This window comes from Leptosomus discolor, chromosome 1 (genome assembly GCF_034619465.1).
Source record: "Leptosomus discolor isolate bLepDis1 chromosome 1, bLepDis1.hap2, whole genome shotgun sequence".
In the NCBI taxonomy this organism is placed as follows: domain Eukaryota; kingdom Metazoa; phylum Chordata; class Aves; order Leptosomiformes; family Leptosomidae; genus Leptosomus; species Leptosomus discolor.
The window spans coordinates 81,672,177-81,694,272 of NC_141391.1; the positions used below are offsets into that span (position 1 = coordinate 81,672,177).

The 22,096-nt window shown below is 39.3% G+C and overlaps 1 protein-coding gene across 2 annotated transcripts in view; it reads left to right on the forward strand.

Moving 5' to 3' along the window:
- The window catches only part of WWC3 (WWC family member 3), a 103,807-nt gene that overhangs the window by 79,955 nt on the left and 1,756 nt on the right, over nucleotides 1–22,096 (forward strand). Inside the window, exons 12-21 of one of the 2 annotated variants that reach the window (XM_086460457.1) lie at nucleotides 5,134–5,254; nucleotides 6,029–6,103; nucleotides 6,945–7,031; nucleotides 10,311–10,503; nucleotides 14,599–14,766; nucleotides 15,427–15,578; nucleotides 16,278–16,437; nucleotides 17,614–17,778; nucleotides 19,105–19,197; nucleotides 21,207–21,437. In XM_086460457.1, coding sequence (XP_086316583.1) covers nucleotides 5,134–5,254; nucleotides 6,029–6,103; nucleotides 6,945–7,031; nucleotides 10,311–10,503; nucleotides 14,599–14,766; nucleotides 15,427–15,578; nucleotides 16,278–16,437; nucleotides 17,614–17,778; nucleotides 19,105–19,197; nucleotides 21,207–21,437 — 1,445 coding nt within the window. The remainder of the gene's footprint in view (nucleotides 1–5,133; nucleotides 5,255–6,028; nucleotides 6,104–6,944; nucleotides 7,032–10,310; nucleotides 10,504–14,598; nucleotides 14,767–15,426; nucleotides 15,579–16,277; nucleotides 16,438–17,613; nucleotides 17,779–19,104; nucleotides 19,198–21,206; nucleotides 21,438–22,096) is intronic. The other variant, XM_086460393.1, reaches the window with a different exon arrangement.

Below are 22,096 nucleotides of genomic sequence, written 5' to 3' on the forward strand. Positions count from 1 at the left end.
AGATCAAAAGAGGAAAGAGAAACCTTTTAAAAGAAACAAAATTAAAAACCTGAGCATACAGGCACATGAGAAATTTATTTTCCTGTTTTAATCCATCAAATGAAAAACTGCTGTTAAATTGAAAAAGTATTCCTTCATGATGATGTTTTTGTGTGTTGGCTTGCTTGTATTTCTAGTAAAACCATACCAGTAGAGAAGGGCTTTCAGAGAATATTTTTAACATTAAAAATTTTAATTCACATCCCATTTGTATATCCTGAATTCTGTGTTGGCAATTGCATAGAATGTTTTATTCAGGACTTATGACGTCAGGGGTAATGTGAAGTATAGCCAGAAAATGTATCATATTACCTTACCAAAATCTTGTCAAGTGATAATGAGCAGGAACATTGACAGTGTCTAAGGAAAAGCTTCCAGTTTTTTGTTTTTAAAAAGAAAATGTCACCACTATGTTACAAAGCCTGTATTGCTCAAACAGCTTTTGAGTCTAGACTCACCTACTTTCCTTAACGCAGCTATCATTGCCAGAAGATACTGCTGTAGAATTTACATTTACTAGATATAAACATTTCTAGTGCCCGTATTGCAGCTTTCAGACCAAAATAAACAGAATTCCAGAGACCAGCATGTAAGCTTGTGCTTAAATTAGTGCCATGAAGAGACTTCCTGAGGCTTTCTTTAAACCTCAGATCAGACCACAGCATGTCTTCACCCATTGTGGTAAGTGAAACTATGTTAGTAGTTCATTTATAGTTTGTACATGTTTCCTAGAAGCGAAGGCCTGGTCTGAAGGCCTAGGGAGCATTAGGATGAGGGTCAAGTTCCTGCTTTGGTTTTCCTTTTATCCCTTCTCTGTCACTTTTCCACATGTTTCACGTTTCTCTGAAAACCTCTGGCAGAACATGCCTGTGCTACCTACTGTCTCTGCTGTGGTGTCCAGCTCCTAGCCCAGGGGTTACTTTTCTCTGTGTATAACGGAGTGCTTTGTGTTGCTTTTTGAGGAAGAATATGTGGTTAAAAGGTAGCTAGGCTGAATTATTTCTTGAGATTATTATTTATTTTTTTAAATATTTGAATTTGAAAACAATTGCTTAAGAAAAATTTGTTTAATCTTTCTGATTTTGGCTGGAGTCATGACTACTTTGAACTCCACACTCACTAGCTGGTGGGTTTGCAATTATAATGCAGTTGTTTGCAAGTAGGGGTTGGAAGTTTTGAAATTATTTCGTTTTGTACTCTTTTCTTGAAGAGTTTAATGGAGCGTCAAGCTCGTATATCATAGTTTGGGAACCCCCAGATGTTGGGGGGTTTTGGTTTTCACTAAGGTACTATGCAGTGTGCTTTGCTGCTGCCACCCAATGGTCTGGTAGCATAATGCGATGCTGAGGAACCAGTAAGTCTCACCTTGGACAATCTTTCTCCCGTTCCTTCCCTAGACAAAACACGAGGTAATTTTTGCAAATTCGGGGGGCCGGGCGGGTTAACACTGAATAAACTGCAAATGCTTTGCACTGAAGCAACACTTGATAAATTCAAGGAGTTCTTCAGGAACTGCAGTTCTGATGTTCAGTTGCTGATGTGCTGTTTTACTGTTCTGCATCTGTCTCAGGGACGTACTGTGAAATATGTTAGCATGTGTGAATAGAGGGAATATGCCCGAGAGGTTAAACCTGTTGTATGTATAAAGCTGGGAGTGGGAGGAAAGATGTTAATAAAATACTGGGCTTTAATATCTCTCTATCCTAAAATAATCTTTCAAATGCTAAGTTTCCTTTAATGCCTAGATAATATCTTGTTTGTAAAATATTGTCATAGATCTAAAAGATGATTTATCATTGTGTGCTTTTCATTTTGTCTTGTTTCTCATGCGGCACAACAGAAAAATTCACTGTAAGTGAACCTGGAATTACTTATTGTGCTGGTTTTGCCTGTAATTCCCAGTGTGTTTTTTGTGTGAAGTGTTGAGTTTTGGTGGTTGGTTTTGGTGTTTTGTGTTTTTTTGGGTTTTTTTTGATTTTTTTTGAGTTGCATGTGAAGAAACAGGAGATTTTGCTACATTTGGTTTTGTTTGATATCGTGCTGTATCTGTTTAATCATTATGGCATACTTGATTTTTTGCTATGTCAACTAAACAATATATTCATGGCTGTAGTTAGATTCCTGGAAAAAGTGTTCTGTGAGCTTCAGCTTTATTATGTCATAGTAATGCCTGACAGCGTCATGATAGGTAAGGTCTGTGTCTCTGATTTAGTTTTTGTGAGACTGTCTCTCTTATTAGTGCATTTTGAGCTGACGTATTTATTTATGTATTTTTTTAGCTAGTGAAGTCTTGGACACCAAAATTTCCTTTGAAGTTCACTTTTTCAGCTAATGAAGCCTGAGAATATTCTTTTAGTCAGGGCTGTCTTATATTTACCAAGCTCTGGCACCCAGTAGTTCTGTAAATTTGTATATATTGTTCACTGATTTTGTTATTTAAATAAGAAAATGAAAGGTAATTGTCTATCTTAGAAACTTTATATTTAAACAGTTCTTTAGCTTCCAGCATTGGAAGGTCTGTAACCTGTGATAAACCTGTTCTGTTTAAATCAAAATCTGATGTTTCTTTCTTCTTGACCAGTTTTTCCTGCTGACTTTTTCTTTTTTCTAGTCAAGGGCATGTTTTCGTGTTTGCATCTCTCCAAAATTCCAGATATTATCGAATGCTTCCATGACCTGCAGGCAGCGAGCAAATCATTGTCAAGTTACAACATTGTTATAACATGTTCGTTTTTCTTGACATTATATTGGTGCTTCAGACCAGTTTTTCCTTCCAGACAAATTGGGAACATGAACCTCCAAAGGAGAGAGCCCAATAGGGCTTTCATCCACTACATCTATACAAAGTGTTGGCGTAGAGGAGTGAGCCAAAGGCTTATTTGCAAAAAGAAGTCATCCTAGTGTAACTTGTTGAAATTAGAACAGAAATTATAGAAGCACTTTCATACGAAACTTATACACTTTGTGAAATTCAGGCTCTTCCCAGTGATGTAAAATTATTGGGACACTTTTTTATTAAAAGAGGTCTCTAGGACTCTACAGAATGCCAAATACTGGTAACAGAACTCAGAGGTGGGCTCACCAAATTAACAGTTCTAAAAAAAAAAAAAAAAAAAAGAGAGAGAGAGAAAAAAGTGGGCGTGGGGAAAGAAAGGAAGAAAAAGAAATCAAACCCACCACTTTGTACAAGTGATATGGAGGGGAGCATGGTGCAAATACAGTTTCTTTGCTTTCTGTGAGCTAGCTCTCATTTGTGGTGAGGATGACATGAGTTACACTGCACAACATGTAAAGGTGGGATGCTGTAATTGGAGTTGGGGGGGAAGAGTGGTTCTTTCTCCAGGCACAGAGACGAATGCAGATTAGGCTGTTCCTGGTCAGCAGATAAATTTCCTGCATAGCTGAAGATGACTAAATCCTTCATTGATTTTGGAGGGGAGGTCCATGGGGCTACTTATGGATCCAAAAGGACAGAGAACTAGCTCTGCTGATGTGTGGGAATTTTAGCTCCAAACAGGACCTTGTGATTTTTTTTGGAAAATCTTTTGGGATTTTGGGCTGTTGGTGGTCTGATAACAGGAGTGTACCTCCAGCTAACACAGGACTGCCAGGCTCACTGCATCCTATCTGCCAGTCCCACAGTGGGTTAATGCTGACCTTAGCCAGACGCTTCTGTTGACAGCAGCAGCGTGGTTCTGTTAATTTGGGGGACTGATGTCCTGTCCTGGTGGTGCTCCAGTGGGAGGTAAGATGGGTCCCATACAGGGAGGTGGCTCACTGTCCGTACCTCAGCTGGGCTCTGCAGGTAGAACTCAGGCCACGGGTTGGCGTTCTGCTGAAGCAAACTTGCTCATTAGGTATCAGCATTTTATTTTTGATACCGTAACATAATGTGTAACAGAAGTACTTAACAAGTTGTTACTTTGAGTAAGATACGTTTTGTCCTTAGTCAGGGGCAGGAAGGTCTAAATGTCAGGTGGTGCTTGTCTCCCATGTGATGTGCGCTGTCCTACTGTCACTCCAAATGCTGTCTGCTGAAACTGTGAATGCTTCCATGCTGTCTTAAGTTTCTGAGCACGAGTAGAAGCAAATAAGATGCTTTCCCCACTTTTGAAGTGGCATCTCTTTGCCATTGCTTTTCTGCTTTGAGGGCAGTCATTGAGCCTTAAGCAGAAGAAGGGAAAGTTAGTCAAAGTTCTGCACTGCATGGTGAAGAAACTGCACTTCCACAAGTTTGTTTAATGGTTCTCTCCAGGACTTGAAAGAAAACAACCTCAAGTTAGGAAATATCATTGAACTGTTGAAAGCTTATTCTTGAGCATTACTACTTGTGCTGCTATACCTTGGTAGCTGCTATAGCTACCTGCCTGTGCAAAACCCGATGTGTAACATAATTTTTGTTGGTACACTTACAACATGAAAATGATTCCTGAGTTGCTATTTGTGGTGTTGCTGATGATTCAGGGAAGGGTGGAAGAGGGGGCTGAATATTGCTTCCTCCTCCCCCAGTCAGTTTTCAAAGTCATTCACCAAGAATTTGAAAAAACAGTGGTCTGAGTGAGTTGGAAAGCACTGGTTCTTTTTGATAATGCCTCTCAGACTGTAAATAAAAGCTGCTATTATGCGATGGTATAAACAGTATACTTCGAAACTTTCTTTTAGGAAACAAATGAGAACAAAACCTCACATTGTATTATCAGATAACTTCTTAAAAGAATCAGTCTCTGTGTTTGTTTTCAATCTATTGTATATTCAGTAGGTAAATCTTAAAAGTTTAGTTTATCATGTGTACATATGTTGAATTGACAGGAGTCTTCCTCCAGGAGGGATTATTCTACCAGAAAAGCATTTAATAACAATGCAATTGGTTTATACTTAGTCTTGTCAGAGAGAAATTGGACACAAACTTCCTTCCTTAATTCTCCCACAGAAAATCTGCGGTTAGTTGTATTCTAGGTTTTTAACTTAAAGTTAGATGAAAAAGTAATGCACTGCATTTGTGCCATTTTGCTGCTAATTTTGATACAATAAATATTTTTTGTTTAAGACATTGCCTTGAGCTGATGTTGTCTTCACTTTTTTTCTCCATGACAGCTGTAACTCTGCGAGGAGACAGTGGTAGAAGATCGGAGAGGAGAGCCAGGCGAGTTTCAGCATGTCTCTCAGATCATTCACTGGCTAGTGACAGTGGCGTGTTTGAAGCTTTAAGCAAAAGGTCAGGTGTATAAATGCATAGTGAGCTGGAAATATTCCTCTTCTACCACATGGTCCAAAAGAATTCGTTGTAAATTTCTGAATATGCTTTCAAAATTGCTAATTCTTAGTAACATAAAAATACTAGGTTGCGTGTTTTAAAGGAAAGAAGCATTTTCCATGCAGTTCCACTGTCATCTTCACAAGTGCCAAGTCCCTTTTGCTTTATCGTCTCTAACATTTTTAACACCATCTAGTTCTCTCTTGAAAGACAGTTTTCTCAGCTTATTAGTTGTAAATTAGTAATTTTATTTCAACTCTCTATAACCAAATAAAATGATACAGAGTATGACTTACAATTCTGAGTAGCATGTGATAAAAGTATAACTGCAAGGAAGAAATTTATGAACTACTGAAAATCTAAAAATGTATAGGTTGATGAAGTGATTGATGGATGGAGAAAGGCGTGTTACTTTATACAGTTGTTTTAACACAGTAAAAAGTAATTGGGAAGAAGATAAGATTTTGAGGATGCTGAAGAGAAATGGAAGACAGAATAAGTATTAAAATAACATAAATATCTTGAAAGAGGTATTCTAAAACCTCATTTTTTAAAATGATGAATTTCTACTTCTAGATGTTTTTAAACAGGTATTTCAATTCCTTTTACAGTACCAGTCACTCCTGTATGACCAAGCAGTTGCTTACATCCACAAATCACAAAATAAATGTTCATTTCATTATGTTTTAATAGCTTAGGTCATTATGTAGTTTACAGTACTTTCTGTTCCTGCAGGAGTGAAGATCTGGAAGAGCCTGTTTATGGTGATGCTGCCAGTAATGAAGAACCACAAATACATGTTGGATTTCTGTGAGTAGTTCCTCCTCTTTCTCCCTGTCAACTCGGCAGGAATTGCGCACTACTTTTCTTGGGTCTGGTTTTTAACTTTTTATTAAACTAAATTGCAATGGATAGTTGTAAGAAGTTTCTGAACTGACAGCCAAAGTTTGGTGGATGTACAGATTAGTCAGTCACGTGCCACTTTGTGCTGGAGGTGTGTCTTGACCACAGTTCATTCAGTGTCCTTTCAATCCTGGGTGATAAAAGGGCCTTTATTACTTCTTTCAGTAGCATTTATTTTCATTGTTTGGGCCATTAGTGTGAGTATGGATATAGGGACGTGTCTCTGTAAGCGAGATCTTTTTATGCCTGATGAAGGAGGATTGCTTTAGGAAAGTCACAAGTGAAGAGACACAAATACAAATACAGTTCCCAACTTCAGCTTTGAAATCCTGTGCTTAGGGCCACGCTATTGTTGGTAGCGGGAGCAGTGCGGGGAAGGGCAGGTTATAGCAGTGCAAGGCAGGATGTTGGATCTTAGACAGCTCTGCAGAATCGTCTCTACCCCCTGGAAAATTAATTCCCAAGCTTGGGAGTTTACAAATCTCGACTAGGTTTGTTAGTTCCATTTCAAAATTCATGCTGATGTGAAAGAGTAGAATTTTTTATTTATTTTCATTAACCCATTAAAATAATGCAGACTGATTTGTCTGATGTAACTGATATGTTTTGGTTCCAACTGGTTTGTGAAAGAGGTTTGTTAAACAGTAAAAGGTGCTTTTATATTGTTTAAATCTTTTCAGTCTTTCATCTCTGTCTCTTCAGCAAAGTATTGATGCTTGGTGACTAACACAGGAAATTTATTTTCCAGGCATGACAGTGGAAGCGAATGTCTGTTAGTCCATGTGTTACAGCTGAAGAACTTTACTAGTCTAGTTGTTAAAGAAAACTGCAAAATGTAAGCTTGAATTTCTCCCGAAGTCTGATCATTGCTTGTTTTGTGGCATCATCATAAATACCATAGATTTGTTTGCTTTCGTGCAAAATTAAGACATTTCTGGAGAAGATGGAATGTATGAGTTTACATGAGGAAAGGGTTAATTTTACGGACATAAAGTATCCCTTTTATAGAACCTCTGTCATAATGGTCAGGTAACAAGTGTAGCCTCTAATGACACGTGTTCTTGCATGTTTATTATGCATAGGAAAGTTTGTTCAAAAACATGAAAGTCATGCTTCCATCACCCCATGCCTTCTGGCCAAAAACCCGTCTACATTATTTGCGGTATTCCAGAAATATTATTTCTTGTACAACTCCTCTACAGCATATCTGTGGTGTATCCCACAATAAGCTTAGTGTAATTTTCTCAAATTACACAGCAACATCTATATTACTCAGTAAGAGAAATACCTTGCCCTTTGTTTTAAAACAAACAAACAAAACTCAAAACCAATGTGCAAACAACGACAACAAAAAACCCCAACCAGGACATCTGGTGGACATTACGGCTCTCCTTGAATATCTGTGAAACATGGTCCAAAGATAATTTGAACACAAATACTAGCTGAGGATCAGAACAAACAATTAAATTTTTTAACCTCTTGGTGGCCTGTGCTACTTTTTCAAATTCTATATCACATTATATAGAACATTGCTTAGTTGATTCTAGTAGGTGTTTCATAAATAGTGGCCATATTGCCATAAAACACCGTTTTATCTAGTGCTATGTATCTTAAGATATGTTAAAGAAATTTGACATATGAAAATTGTTGATCTTTATCTCTGGGAGAGGTGGTTTGAAAACTGTGGAAAATGGAGGTGCGATACCATTGTTGTATTGTAAAATAAGTCATTCTGTGGGAGTTGTTGACATACATCTCACAGCGCACATGAGTTGACCTTTGTTGAGAATGCTTGATCTTGCCAACCTGCAAACCTCTAGTGGAAATTCTTCATATAGGTCAGTGGAAATTATTCTTCATATAGGTCAGTGCATTAGTGTTGGTCTTTTGCTTTGTTTTTGGTTTGAGTGCAAGGGCATGTGATAGGGAACAAACGTGGGTATTGAGTAATAGTCAGCCATGTTTCCTTGTGATTAGAAAAAGAAATAAGCGTCATCTGAAGAAAGTAAAGTAGAGTCACCAAGGAAAAAAATTACTCCAGAGGGTTTGTTGGACATTGTCATCAAGACAGTCAGATATCTGAACAACTCTCAAAAAGGCAGTTCTATTCCCCGTCCTTCTCAGTTAGCTGCTTGGGCTGGAATGAAGAAATTGCATGGCTGCAGGGTAAATCAATTGGTTTGACTGGTCAAAAAATAAGTTTATCTTGCTAAAACCAGAAAAAGCTTTTAGCCAGTTTAATGGACTCCTCTGTGCTACTGTATGTTCGTTCATTGAATCAGTTTGTGGGGACAGCAGGGGGATAGGTTACCTGCAGCAGCCAGTGAGCAAAGGAGTAGGACCACTCCCTGTTTACAGCACGTGAAGCTGGTTAGCTGATGCTTCACACTCCAGCGTTGCAATTCCACCAGAGAGAGCTCTTCAATTGTCCTCTAGCTGTTTATTTGCCTGTCACTGTCAGCCTCTCTCTGATGGTGACATAAGAGTTCGTGTAGCCGTGTAGTCAACTTCAGTGAGCCTCTGAGCTGGGTTTGTTTTGTTTTGTTTTGTTTTGTTTTTTAATCCTTGAGCCTTTTTTTGCTAGGTTAGCTTTTTTAATGCAGGTAAGTTTTCTAATCTGGTACATAACGCAATTGCATGAAGCTGTTTGCTGACATAAGGGAAGGTATGGCAAAAAATAGGTTATTGCAGGGGCTGCATGGGTAGTCAGGAGAGGGAGAACACAGAAACACTTCTCTAAGAAAAAAACAAAAAAACCAAAAAAAAACAAAGTGGGGAAGAGCGGCTGGAAAGCTGCCTGGCAGAAAAGGACCTGGGGGTACTGACTAACAGGAGGCTGAATATGAGTCAGCAGTGTGCCCAGGTGGCCAAAAAAGCCGATGGCCTCCTGGCTTGTGTTAGGAATAGCATGGCCAGCAGGAGTAGGGAGGTGATTGTCCCCCTGTACTTGGCACTGATGAGGCCACACCTCAAGAACTGTGTTCAGTTCTGGGCACTTGAATACAAGAAAGACAATGAGGTGCTGGAGAGGGTACAGAGAAGGGCAACAAAGATGGTGAAAGGCCTAGAAGTCTTATGAGGAGTGGCTGAGGGAACTGGGGCTATTTAGTCTTAAGAAAAGGAGGCTGAGGGGAGACCTTATTGCTCTCTACACCTACCTGAAAGGTCATTGTAGAGAGGTAGGTGCTGGTCTTTTCTCACAGGTAATTTATGATAGAACAAGAGGGAACGGACTCAAACTGCGACAGGGTAGGTTTAGGCTAGACATTAGAAAAAATTATTTTACTGAAAGAGTTGTCAGGCATTGGAATAGGCTGCCCAGGGAGGTGGTGGAGTCACCGTCCCTTAATGTGTTTAAAGGTCATTTAGATGTGGTGCTTGGAGATATGGTTTAGCGGTGTACTTGGTAGAGTAGGGTTGATGGTTGGACTTGATGATCTCAAAGGTCTTTTCCAACCTGAATGATTCTATGATCTAAGTAGCTCTGCTGCCTTCTGTCAGATTAAAGTCATCATGGATTTTGTTTTTGGCTTGGAGTCTCAAATGATGGGGGACCAGATATTTAAATTTGGTTTTTTTTTTAAGGTTGCAGGTTTCTTTTGCCATGCTTTTGTGATGAGTTTGTTAACAGGGGAAAAAAGGGTGTTCTTGGTGGGTGGAAGGAAGAAATGGATGAGTGACACTTATGGGGCAATTCAATTGCCTAAACATAGGCATGTGTTTCCATTTGAAATATCATAGCATAGCACCTGGCCTCCAGCTGCTGCTGCTCAGGGGAAGGCTGTAGCTCTCTCATAGATCCTATGTCATATTTGCTAGCCCCACATAGATGCTTCGGATACCTCAGGGCATCTCAAGTGCCACTTGGTGCCTCTGCTTAAGCACTAAGTTAAAAAAAAAAAACTAGCTTTAGTTAGAAAAAGATAATGTTTCCAGATCAGCTTTGCGGTTCTTTTGTGTTAAGAACAGAAAGTAAATTCCTGTAACAAGGAGATCTCAGAGCAGATTCTTGATGTACAAGTTACACTGATGTTTTTGCTTAGCTTAATTTTGAGAAATACAGAATAGCTTTCTTTGTCTGAATTGTGCTATTTGTCTGTTTTGCTGTTCCCAGTCATGTGAGAGTTTATTTGCCACCACTTGAGTCAGGCACACCAACCACTTACTGCTCTAGAGCTTTGGAATTCCAAACTCCATTAATATTTAATGAAGTGTTCCGAATCCCTGTGCATTCAAGTGTTTTGAAATTAAAATCACTGCAGCTGTATATCTGTTCAGTTGACCATCAGCAACAAGAAGAACTATTGGTAAGTGGTCCTTTTTCTTAAAAGCCATGTGATATGGGAAACTAAAGTTACTTGAGGAATAATTTTTAAGATTAAAAAGAGAAAGCGTAGACTTTATTTTTCCATAAGAAGTGTTGCTAGAGTTGCATGTTAATGTGTCCGTTTGTTCACATACATAAGTATACTTCCGTTAATGAAAAAGGTGAGGTTTTTAAAAAGTTGAAATATGTGCATTTTGGGTTACATAAAGTCTTGGGAAATTATTAGCAAAATCAGTGGAGGTTGAGAATTGGAGCGTTTTAAGCAGTGTTGAAAGTAATGTTGTCTGTACTACTGTTTACTGTTACATTGCAGAGGCATGTTGAAAATTGATGTAAGATTTACATTCATTTTTATGGGATTTAGTAGATAAGGAGTTAAGCTTTTATTTATTTAATGCATTTCTTACAAATGTCTGCTTTGGCGAAAGCTGAAAAATCTGCCATTGCTAAATTTTGGTTCAAGAAGGAAAGCATTGTGCAAAAAACTAAACTTTTTCCCAAAGACTTTGTCTGACAGCTTTTAGACTTCACTGTGCTCAAGACTTCTGTTTCTGCATGGCACTGTAACGTGTACATGATGAATCAGTATCATTAAAATAGGTTCATAAAAAAAGATTACAAATACAAATTGCTTGTTGGTATATAACGGTGGGCAAAGATGACTACTATTATATCAATCTCTGTTGCAGGATGGTTGTGATCCAGGCAGGTTTCTGCTACACCAACCTTTTATTTTAAACTGATTGAGATATCTGATGTAGATAGCATCTGATGTTAGATGCATTCAAATAAGTATAGCAATTGTTTAAACAGGTTACATGTGTTCACTGTGTTAACTTTAGATGTGTTAAATGTTAGCTACATTTAGCTATTGTCAAATCTAAATATGCTTAAACAAATCTGCCTTGGGGCCGACGTCCTGGCTATTTTAAAGTGAGTAGGCTGCCATTTCACTGAGGGGCTTGAATGGGTCAGTGACATTTTTTTTAAGCCTATCAAAGTAGTGAAGAGGTACAGACCTCTTATCCATAGTCCAGCATGACAGTGAGTTGTGTTTCATTTGAGCAAATCTGGTCAAGGATGTTTGTTAGTCCACCTTAAAACTAGGTAGTGTCTTATATAAACAGTGGTCTTAACATTGACGGAATTGGACCCAAGGTCTGGTCTGCAGTAGGAAGTTTTGACATTTTTGCACTGCAACATAATGAAAGAGAAAGCATCTCAATAATATATTGGCTGGATACATTGGTGTAAAATGCTTTATACTGGTATAGCCTGTTCATCTGAGTAGCTAAATGGCAATTTCAGTGTAAGCATCTTTATATTGACAGAAGTGCATGTAACCTTAGGGCACTTTTATTTTAACTGCTATTACTGAATTAACAAAAAAAAATACAGGTTTTCAGGTTATGTTGGCAGGAATTTTTTCTCTTTCATAGTGTAGTTTTGTCAGAAATATCTTTGTCTACGATAGCCTGTAACATACTTTAGGGTAAGCTAACAATGCTACTCAAAAAGAAAGAAACAATGCCACAGTTTCATAAGGTAGGTGCACTGAAGTGTGTTTTTAAACATTATGATCGTTGCCCTCTTTTGCTGTAAACTGAAAGTAAGCATTTTCTCAAATTGAGAAATCAATTGCTTTGTGTCTTTGAAACTGCTGTGATGGCCTCTGGCTTTCCCAATCTCTTCCACTGAGATTATATTTTTTTCCATCTTTTTAATTATTCATATATTTCTGAAGTTCTCGATGCTTTTTTTTTTCAATTAGATTATCCCAGTTTAATGCTTTCCTAAATGCGGATGCTGGGCTGGAGTTTATCCTAAGTTACACAAATATTTGTACATAACAGGGAAAGGGAGAAAAAAAAAATTTCTGGCAAATAGTTCTAAACTGCGCTTAGAGAAGTAAATCTACTAAACTTGTGGGATGGTCTTTCCATTCCCTCAACCTTTTACTCATATGCCCTGCCTTGCTGAAAGATCTTTTTCTGCTTTCCTACAGCTTTCTGAAACTGGGCTTCCTTAAGTTGGCGTATTTCTTCCCTGGTGGCCTCATCAATGTTGAGATAAGGGAGTTGTTATTTCCCAGGATTAGTCTATATAGCTCATGTTAAAACATCAAAGAATTGCAGTTGCCTTTCTTGCAATTACATGGCATTGCTGTTTCACTTCCAGTTTCTGATCTTTTACAGCCCTGACCAACCAATTATTCCCCATGTCTTAATTTATCTGAATTATTCTTCTTGAGTGTAACATTTCTGGTTTTGCATTTCATGTTTTTATTTAGAACATCCATTCCATTTTTTAACATTATTTTAAATTCTGATCCTTTTCTCATAAATTTTGCAATCCCTCTGTTTGACATCACTGAGAGATTCATAAATGCTTCTACTATTCCACCATCTGAGTTACTAACAAATGCTCAGAGCAGGCACCTGACAGACGGCTAGCAGACCCACCTTGGTTTCTTCATCCTTTTGAGTGAGCTCCAAATCTTGCAGTAGAGGTTAAATATTAAGTAGTCTTTTCAGTACTGGTAATTATTAATTGAGTTTGGTGATTTTCTACCCCATTGTCATTCACTCTGTAGTGACAGCTTCTTTGGCATGCTTTCTCAGCCGTTTAATAAATACGGTGCTTAGGCCGGTGTCAGGCATCTTAAGAGTCAACATAGGTTTCTTCCAATATTGATGACAGGAAAACAACTTTACCCTCTACCTCTAAAACCAAACGCAGCATGTTTTAAACTCTTTCCAACTCTGATGCAAAAGTGTGAGTATTTGATAATCTGTTTCTTTCTTAGTGTGTCACAGCAAGTAGATAATTACAAAACATCTCTGTTTTATACATAAAAGAAAAGGCATCTCTGTAGCCTCCAATATACTGACATAAAACGACATTCTCAGTAACATGTTGTATCCCAATATGACATCATTTTGTTAGTCTCAAAAAACTTTTCTCCATTGTCCTTTATACACCTGTTTAAACAGAGCCTCAGGGAAACGCTAATCTTGGAAAAACAATACAATGAATTTGTTTTATTCTATTATTTTCTAATTAACTGTTTCTTTACCTGCTTAAAGTTGAATGCAGTTGCTGAATACATTTCGTACTGCCTTTACAGTTAGAATCATTGCATCCAGCTATTTGTTTTGTGAGAGATGAAAACAATTTTTACATGATTTTTCCAGTGATCTAAATGAAAGCATTGTTAGCATGTGGTCCATTAGCATGGAAATGAGCAGGTTGTAGAGATAGCCAGATAAAGCCAAAAGCAGTAATTAAAGGCTAGCTAATATAAAGTCATTGCTAGGTCCAGCTAGTGAACTGATTTAAAAAAAAAAAAAAAAGAAAAAAAAAGAAAAAAAAGAAAACAAGCAGAGCAGCCTGGATTTGCCCACAGCTGTTTTTCATTTAGGTCAACCCCACTCAGATTTCTTGCATGAGCACTGTCTGATGGGCTAGGGCTACTTTAAAGTTGGGAGTACTTTTAGTGGGAAGCCTCCATTAAACCTGTTTTCACCTGAATCTGGGAGATATAATGATGGCTTGGAAAGTGGAAAAATGGCTTTGTGGCCCATTGGACTACCCATTTGATACAAACAGGCACAAAAAATAAGTTGTTTTACATGACTTTTTTTTCCATTTGGAAGATGTCTCTGAGGACCACAGAATGGAACGGTATCTCAGAATGTAGTTCCCTCAAAAGAAAACAGGTTTAAGTAATACTGTTAAAGTAATATTAATTTAAGCAAATGTAGAAATCATACGTAATTGAGAGGGTTTTTTAATCAAATATTAAGAGCAGTCAGCTGTAACAATTATATCTACATCAGTCATAGAAATTTTATTTCTCAACTGAAAAAAATGGAGTATCTGCTCTGATCCTTCCTGGTAGTAAGCAAGAGGCAAGAAATTCAGTATCTTAGACATCATAACACAACAGAACAAAATTGTCTCTTTTTTAAAAAGACACTGGTAGTATTTGATACAGTGGGGTTTTTACAAGAAGATTTGTATCCTGCCGTGCATGTTTTATCTTACTGTGCTCAATGCTTTTTGTTGTTTACAGGGCATTGCTCAGATAAACCTGACTGATGCAGAGAGTTCTGGTGAGATGCAGCTTCACTGGTATACTGTTCAGATCTTCGCTGGTTCAGACCCCCAGAGAGCAAAGAACAAAAACCAGTGTGAAGAAAGTGTTCCCCGGTCTTCTGGAAATGTAACTACAGTTAAAACAGTATGGCTCTGAAGAAGTGATTTGTTTACTTTATTTGACTTGCTGGGTGGTTGGTTGTGATCTTATCTCAGGTGCAGTTTGGTTTAGAGGTGCGCAGAAGGTGATACCTTCATTTAGCTCTTGTGGCAAGAGCTGAATTTTAAAAGAATAATTAAAAGCTAGATCATGGCTGGACAGGTGCTTGAAGTCATACTCTGTGTCTGTTTGTATGCACACTCCCAATCCAACTAACTAAAAATCATTAAAAAGTTCTGCCATTGCACTTCAAGAGGTTGCCAGGAACAGTCATGCCATTTCCATCCTTGGAGATATTTCGGCCCTTGACTGGGCCCTGGGCAACCTGATGTGGCTATAAAGCTGTCCCTGCTTTGGGCAGGACATCAGACTACATGACCTCCAGAGGTCTCTTCGGACCTAACTTGCTGAATAATGCTCCATAGTGAGATAAAGTCTGCCTGGTTTCTGTGAGAAGCTGCATCCGTTGAACACCATGTACTTTTTGATCGTTAAGATTCGGGACAGTTTTGGGTTTTTTCGGTTTATTTTTTTGTTTTAGGAACATACAATGGCTATGGTTTTACTTTGTTTTCTCTGAAAAATATATATTAAATACATTGGCTTGTTCAAACGATTTTATCTGAAGTCTAGTCTCCCTTTCAGGATGCGGTGACAGCCCTGTTAGCTAGGACCACTGCCCAGCTGGAAGCAGTTGAGAGAGAGTTGGCAGAAGAGAGAGTAAAACTGGAGTACACAGAGGAGGAAATCCTGGAGATGGAAAGAAAGGAAGATCAGGCAGAAGCTGTATCAGAAAGGTACAAATTGTAGTTTAAATACCTCCTTAAACAGCTGAGTGATGTTTACACTATCCGTATAGTCTGAAATACAGCAGGAGAAACAGCAGGTCCTTCTTCTGAGATCTCCTCCCTGTTAGTGTTACGAGTATAAAATCCTGTTGTTATGTAATGGTGTGCAAACAGGAGAAAACCTTATTTGAATAGATGGCTGAGTTTAGAGGACTTGGAATTTGAGGAGTGGAACAGCACTGTGCTAAAAAAATAAATGAAATTTTGTGGTGACATGGGAAAATGTCAAAGATAGATAAGCATTGCAATGCTTATGGAGTAAACGTGCAATACGGCTCTTGCCATTTCAGGGTTTGTTACCATGCTATTTCATCATTATACTACTCCTAGCTTGTTACATGAGTGGTGGTGTTCTTTTTGTTATTGCTTTCTTAGTATCATTATAAAGAACCAGAACATATGCTTAAGAAAATTAGGAAAGGTGATTTTTTTTTTTTTTTTTTTTTTTTGCATGAAATGTATTTGCTTGTCTACATCCACAGAAATGCAAGTGGGATATGTTCTCCCTTTTGAAAATTCTGTATTTTTATTGGAGAAATAATACTCCAAAATTATGAACTGACCTGGATAATGAAATATATGAGTGTGACACGTAATTGCATGGGGTTTTTTAATACCTGCAAAATTCTTGTGATGTTCTGACTTTAGGAGTTGGCAAGCGGAATCTGTTGACAGTGGATGCAGTAATTGCACCCAGACTAGTCCTCCTTATCCGGAACCATTTTGCGGGGATTCGTTAGCTGGACACATGTTTGCAACTCAAGCAGGCCAATACAGTTCTGGAAAAATGCAGCCTACGCCACTAAAGGTAATGAGAGAAGACACTGCAGTACGGAAACTACCACGCTGCCTGGCACACACAGAGTGTGTCACTGCTGCTCCTTGAGTCTGAGCCCAAGTTGGTCAGGAGAGAAAAAAATTAGAAATGACATTGGCAACCCTATGAGCACTGCCTTCATGACAGCGGTGTGCCTTTTGAGTTGCTAAAACCGACCTCTTTAGGGCTGTTTGGTTTGCTTACTAGTTGTTTCTGGACAGAATTAGTTTTTTATATCAAAAGGCAAGCTAATTTTACTGTGGCCTTTATCTAGTCTGTGAATACACACTCGTAACAATATCTGTGTTGACCTGAAATAGTAACAGAAAAGATCATGATCAACTTGCAGTGCTCTTAGAAACAAGAATTTCTGAAAGAATTGTGAAGAAAGAAGCTTAATGTTTGAAGTTGCAGTGCTGTTTCAGTGTTACAATAAATACAGGTGAAATTTTCAGAACAATTGTGCTGAAACTGATGTGTTTAAAATCTGTTGTATTCAAGATACGAGATACTGAAAATAATCCTGAACAAGCTGAAATCAACATGCTTCCATTGAAATAGAGGAGCATAAGCTGTTTGTGTTGCCTTTAGGGAAGATCATGCCTTGTATTGAGGAGTGAGTTACTTAAAGTTTGGAAGCTTTGCTTCAGAAGCATACTTTTTCTCTGTTTCTGAATATTTTAGTGTTCTTGTATCATTGTTTCCATAATCTTTCAGTTCCCTTTTGTTGAGTTTCTTCTCTTTGTTTGGCTTCCTCCAGTTTTAAAGGTGGTTGCTTGCTTCAGGGTCACCTTGCTTGTTGAAAGGTGACTCAGTTTTCTTCCGTTGAGGCTGGAGATCAGGTGGTAGCTTGGTCAATGCCCAATTGCGAATGCTGAATGCGGTCCTTATGCTCTGCAGCTATGATTCACATTATAACTGCATCTCATTATTGTTACTGTTCCAGGAAAGGCTTCTGAAAGGTAATCTTGAAATTTTGAATGGCCCATTTTTAAAACTTTTTTAAAAATGAGGTGATTCATCCTCTGATCTCAGTTCTCATTAAAACTTGAACCTAGCTACCAGGGCAAATTGTTTACTTTTGATATTGTTGTAATGTCTGATTGTTTTTGGTGAGAGAGAGAAAATAAGGAAAAAATAACAATTTTTCCTTCATTGAAATTTTAGGTGGATAAGGAAACTAACACTGAGGATCTGTTTCCTGAAGAAGTTGCTATTCTTCCAAAAGAGAGAACTAGCCGCAGGCCACGGGGTTCTGCTTTTGTTCGCAGTAGCACTATTGTTCGTTCCCAGACCTTCTCGCCTGGAGCACGAAGTCAATATGTTTGCAGAGTGAGTAAGGCTGAAAAAGAAGCGGGGGGAGGGGCCTCCACACAAGTATTTTGTACATTTTTGATAATTTCTTAAGACTTCATTACATTTATAAGAAACGTACACTATTTTTAATACTAATGAGTAATCTTTCATTGAATTTGATTGGTTCAGTTGGGACAGGTCCCCTGGTTCTTTTGAAGAGTTGAAACCTGAATTTATTTCATTTAAAATTTATGAATCTTTGACAAACTAGATATTAAGCTCTTTTCCCTGGCAACCTTGGGTGTTAGGCTAGGGTGATTGGTTTTACAGAGGTACAATGCTGTCTAATAAGGTACATAGACAGTTCGTTTAGAGCCATGTTTAACTTTCAGGTACCTACAAGTTTGGGAAAGGGGACTGAATGCATAATCTTGGGGTTATTGCATAAATATTCTTACAACTCTGGTTGCTGTCATGAATCGGTAGGATGCCCGTTACAGCGGGACCTAGGATTCCTTGGGTGCACTGGGGCAAGTAGTTGAGAATTGGCACAACAGTCTTGAAGTCCTGTTAGGTGGTTGCTGTGTTCAGTGGCAAAAGGCTTATAAGCAGTTGGCTCACAGTATTGCTGATCAATACATGGGTATTGATTTTGCAGTGTTGTTGGAATGCACATAGCTTTAATCGTACTCTTTCATAAGCTCTTGAGAGCTTGAGTTTGAAAAGGCAGTAACCTTTTTTTAACATTTATGCTTTTTCCTAAACCAAGGATCTTGTGATTTTTGCTCTCTTGTTTGCATTGCACACAGTGCATGTATGGACCTCTTCAAATTCTTCAGTGTGATTTCTGGATTCCCTGTCTGTTAATGGTATAGGGAATGTAAGTAACACCCTCACGCACCAGGACAAAGATAGTGCAAAAAGGAAAAGATTGTTAAACACTTTCACTTAATCTGCATTTACGTGGCATCAGGGCGGAGGCATCAGGGCGGAGGCGGGGGGAAGTGGGAGACAGTATTGTTTGTGCGCATGACAGTAAATGCTTTAGGAAGAAGTATTATTGCCTTTAACTCCTTCCTCCCCGCTTTTTTTAGGTTATATTGTCTTGGATATTTAATAGAATGCTTGGTGAAACTTAGCTGTAAAACTTTGATGGGTTTGAAGTTTCCTTGAATTATTATAACATATACCATTATATATAAATTTTTATAAATAACTAAAGCTGAAAAAAATCGGTTGCCTATAAAGACAGTTTCAGTGCATTTTTAAAAATAAATCTCAAAAGCAAAAAAATTAATCCAAATTTCTTAATGTAGACAACCTTGTAAGCAACCTGTATATTCACTGTCTTTTTCTAATCAGCTGTATCGCAGTGACAGTGACAGTTCAACCCTGCCAAGGAAGTCCCCTTTTGTCCGGAACACATTGGAGAGGCGTACTCTACGGTATAAGCAGGTATACCTAGGAAACTGGTTTGTACTTTTCACTAAGTTGCTAGAACACTGGTAGTTTTATACCTAAGGTTTAGTTGTCTACAGGTGCGTTCTGATGTTTTTAGGAAATTCATAAGGCTTCTGTAATGTAATTGGGCGAGGGGTGCATGTTTTGGTTTTGGTTCGGGTTTTTTAAGCTAAAAGGTAGACATAGAGAAGTGAAATATGGTTGTGAACAGTTACTGAGGAGGAAAAAAAGTGTGGCAGACAAAAATTAGTTCAACGGTGTGTGTGAATGTGGCGGTAAAACATCCAGCTCCCCTCCCATGCAGCCTAGCAAACCACAGTATTTGCAGCTCAAGTATTCAGGAATGAATTAACCTATTCCTAGCTTAACGTAGCTCTCCTTTTGCCCCTGTGCCACCCTGTGAGCTGCAGAACAAGCAGGCAGAGAAGGGCAGGTAAGGCGTTAATGCCCTATATTTAAATTCCATACAGTTTAGCCTGGTCAGCAGAAGTTAATTTCTTGCTGATATAGGCAAGTAGACACCCATGCCTCCTGTCATGGTTTAGGCCCATGCGGGCACCAACTGAACGCCACGCAGCCGGTCGCTCGCTTGCTTCTGTCTCCCCCTTCTCAGAGGGATGGGGAGGAGAAATTATAACAAAAGCCTCAAGGGTCAAGACAAGGGGAGGGCTCATTCACCGATTAGGATACTGGGTGAAAAACAGACTCTACTTGAGGAAACAACATCAATTTCATTTAAATACTGCCACCACCACCAGTTTACCAACCAAATAAGAGTAGGATAATGAGAAAAACAACCACATATTAAAAATGCCTAATCCCACCCCTCCCTTCTTCCCAGTCTTACTTTACTCCAATTTTCTCTACCTCCTCCCCCCTAGCAGCGCAGGGAGATGGGGAATGGGGGTTGCGGGCAGTTCATCACATGCTGTGTCTGCTGCTCATTCCCCCTCAGGGAGAGGGGCCCTCGCAGCCCTCCCCTGCCCCACCGCGGGGTCCCTCTCCCGGCAGACATTCCTCCTCCCGCTGCCCCAACGCAAGTCCTTCCCGCGGGGCCGCAGCTCCCCAGAACCCCCCAGCGCGGGTCCCTCCCGGCGCTGCCGCCCTCCCACCCACGGGCGGCTCCAGCGCGGCCGCAGTCGCGGCTGCTCCGGGCCCGGTCCCTGCCCCTCCGGCCCGGGGCCCTCCGCGGGCTGCAGGGCGACCTCTGGGCCGCCGCTGGGCTCCGGGGGCTGCAGGGGCTCAGCCGCCCCCCCACCGCGGGCCGCGGGGGAACCTCTGCTCCGGCACAGCTCCCCCTCGCCTTCCTCGCTGACCCGGGTGTCCGCAGGGGTATCTATCTCACACCCCTCTTCTCTCCTCCGCTCACGAACAAAGAAGTTGGCCATAGGTTTTCCCTCTCTTAAATATGTTATTGCAGAGGCACTGGTTGGCTTGGCCTTGGCCAGAGGTAGGCCCAACTTGGAGCTAGGGGAGCTTCTGGAAGCTTCTAACAAGACACCTCTGTAGCCCCTCCCCTGCTAGAAAACCCAACCCAGCCTACCGCCAGGCACAAACCCAACCCACCTCCCATTTTGATTCAGAATGTACCTTAAAACCAGTATCAAATAAAGCCCTTTAAGGGGAATTTTGCACAGTACAGTATTTTCCAACATCATGACTCCATTACGAGTTTTTTCTATTGCATCGCTTTTATTATCATCATAACATGAAAGTTTAGTCCATGAACTTAAACTAGTTAAATATTTATAAGCCAAAAGGAGACTGTAAAAGGAGGTAGTAGAAAGCATTAATTGGAAAAGTTTATGTATAGTACAGAAGACCCCTACAGCTAGCTACTTGCTGTGGGATGTAAGTAATCTCTCCAAAACTTTGTGTCAACAAAGTCTTTGTGTGTGAAGTAAGTACAGAATATGTATGCTCTATGTAGCTGAAGGTAGACCAGTATATCCTGTTGAGAGTAATATATTGTGCTTTTTATTTGAATCCTGAATTTGACTCAGCAGTCCTGCAGATCATCTTTGGCTGAGCTTATGGCAAGGACGTCCTTAGACCTGGAGCTGGATCTCCAGGCATCCAGAACTAGACAGAGACAGCTGAACGAGGAGATATGTGTGTTAAGAGAGCTGAGACAGCGTCTGGAAGATGCCCAGCTCAGAGGGCAGACAGATCTACCCCACTGGGTCCTTCGGGATGAGCGATTCCGAAACTTGTTGAAGGAAGCAGAAAGGCAGGTATGGTGACATGAGATGAGCGCTCAACATGTCCAGAAACTTCTGGTTTCAAGATGTCTAAAGAGCTGTTTTTGCAGAACTGCGAACAGTGATTGTTGCTTTTATGTTCTTGAAGTTAGCACAATAAAAATTATTGTATTGATTAATACCAAACTCTGTTTATTTGAAGACAATTACTGGAGAATGGCACTATTTGCCAATGGCACTTTTTGGTTTGGTTTGGGGTTTTTTCCTATAGATATTTATTATTGGAACTTTAATAATTTCTTTACTTCTGATCTTTGAAAGAAATTTTGCTGATTTGATATTTCATTTTTTACAAGTATTTGGAATGGTCCCTGTCTGTGATTTTTTTCCTGTTTTTGGAGAAAGAAGTTATAGGCAAAAAGTAGCAAGAACTGCACAAAACCAAAATTGTCATTGGATTATCAGAGACGAAGAGTGAGCCTAAATTTATTTTAAGGTCTCGTTTGACAGAACTTTGTGCAGTAAATTTCATTAATTTAATACCTATCTCTCTGAAAAGCATTAAATGAAACAGCACAGTCAGTCTTTTGAATTTGTATTACTTAGATGGTGAGCTGTTTCAGACAATGTACTTGTGTGGTTTTACTGTGTTAAGTAGGGAAAAAAATCCATTATTTTAACCTGGGTATTCT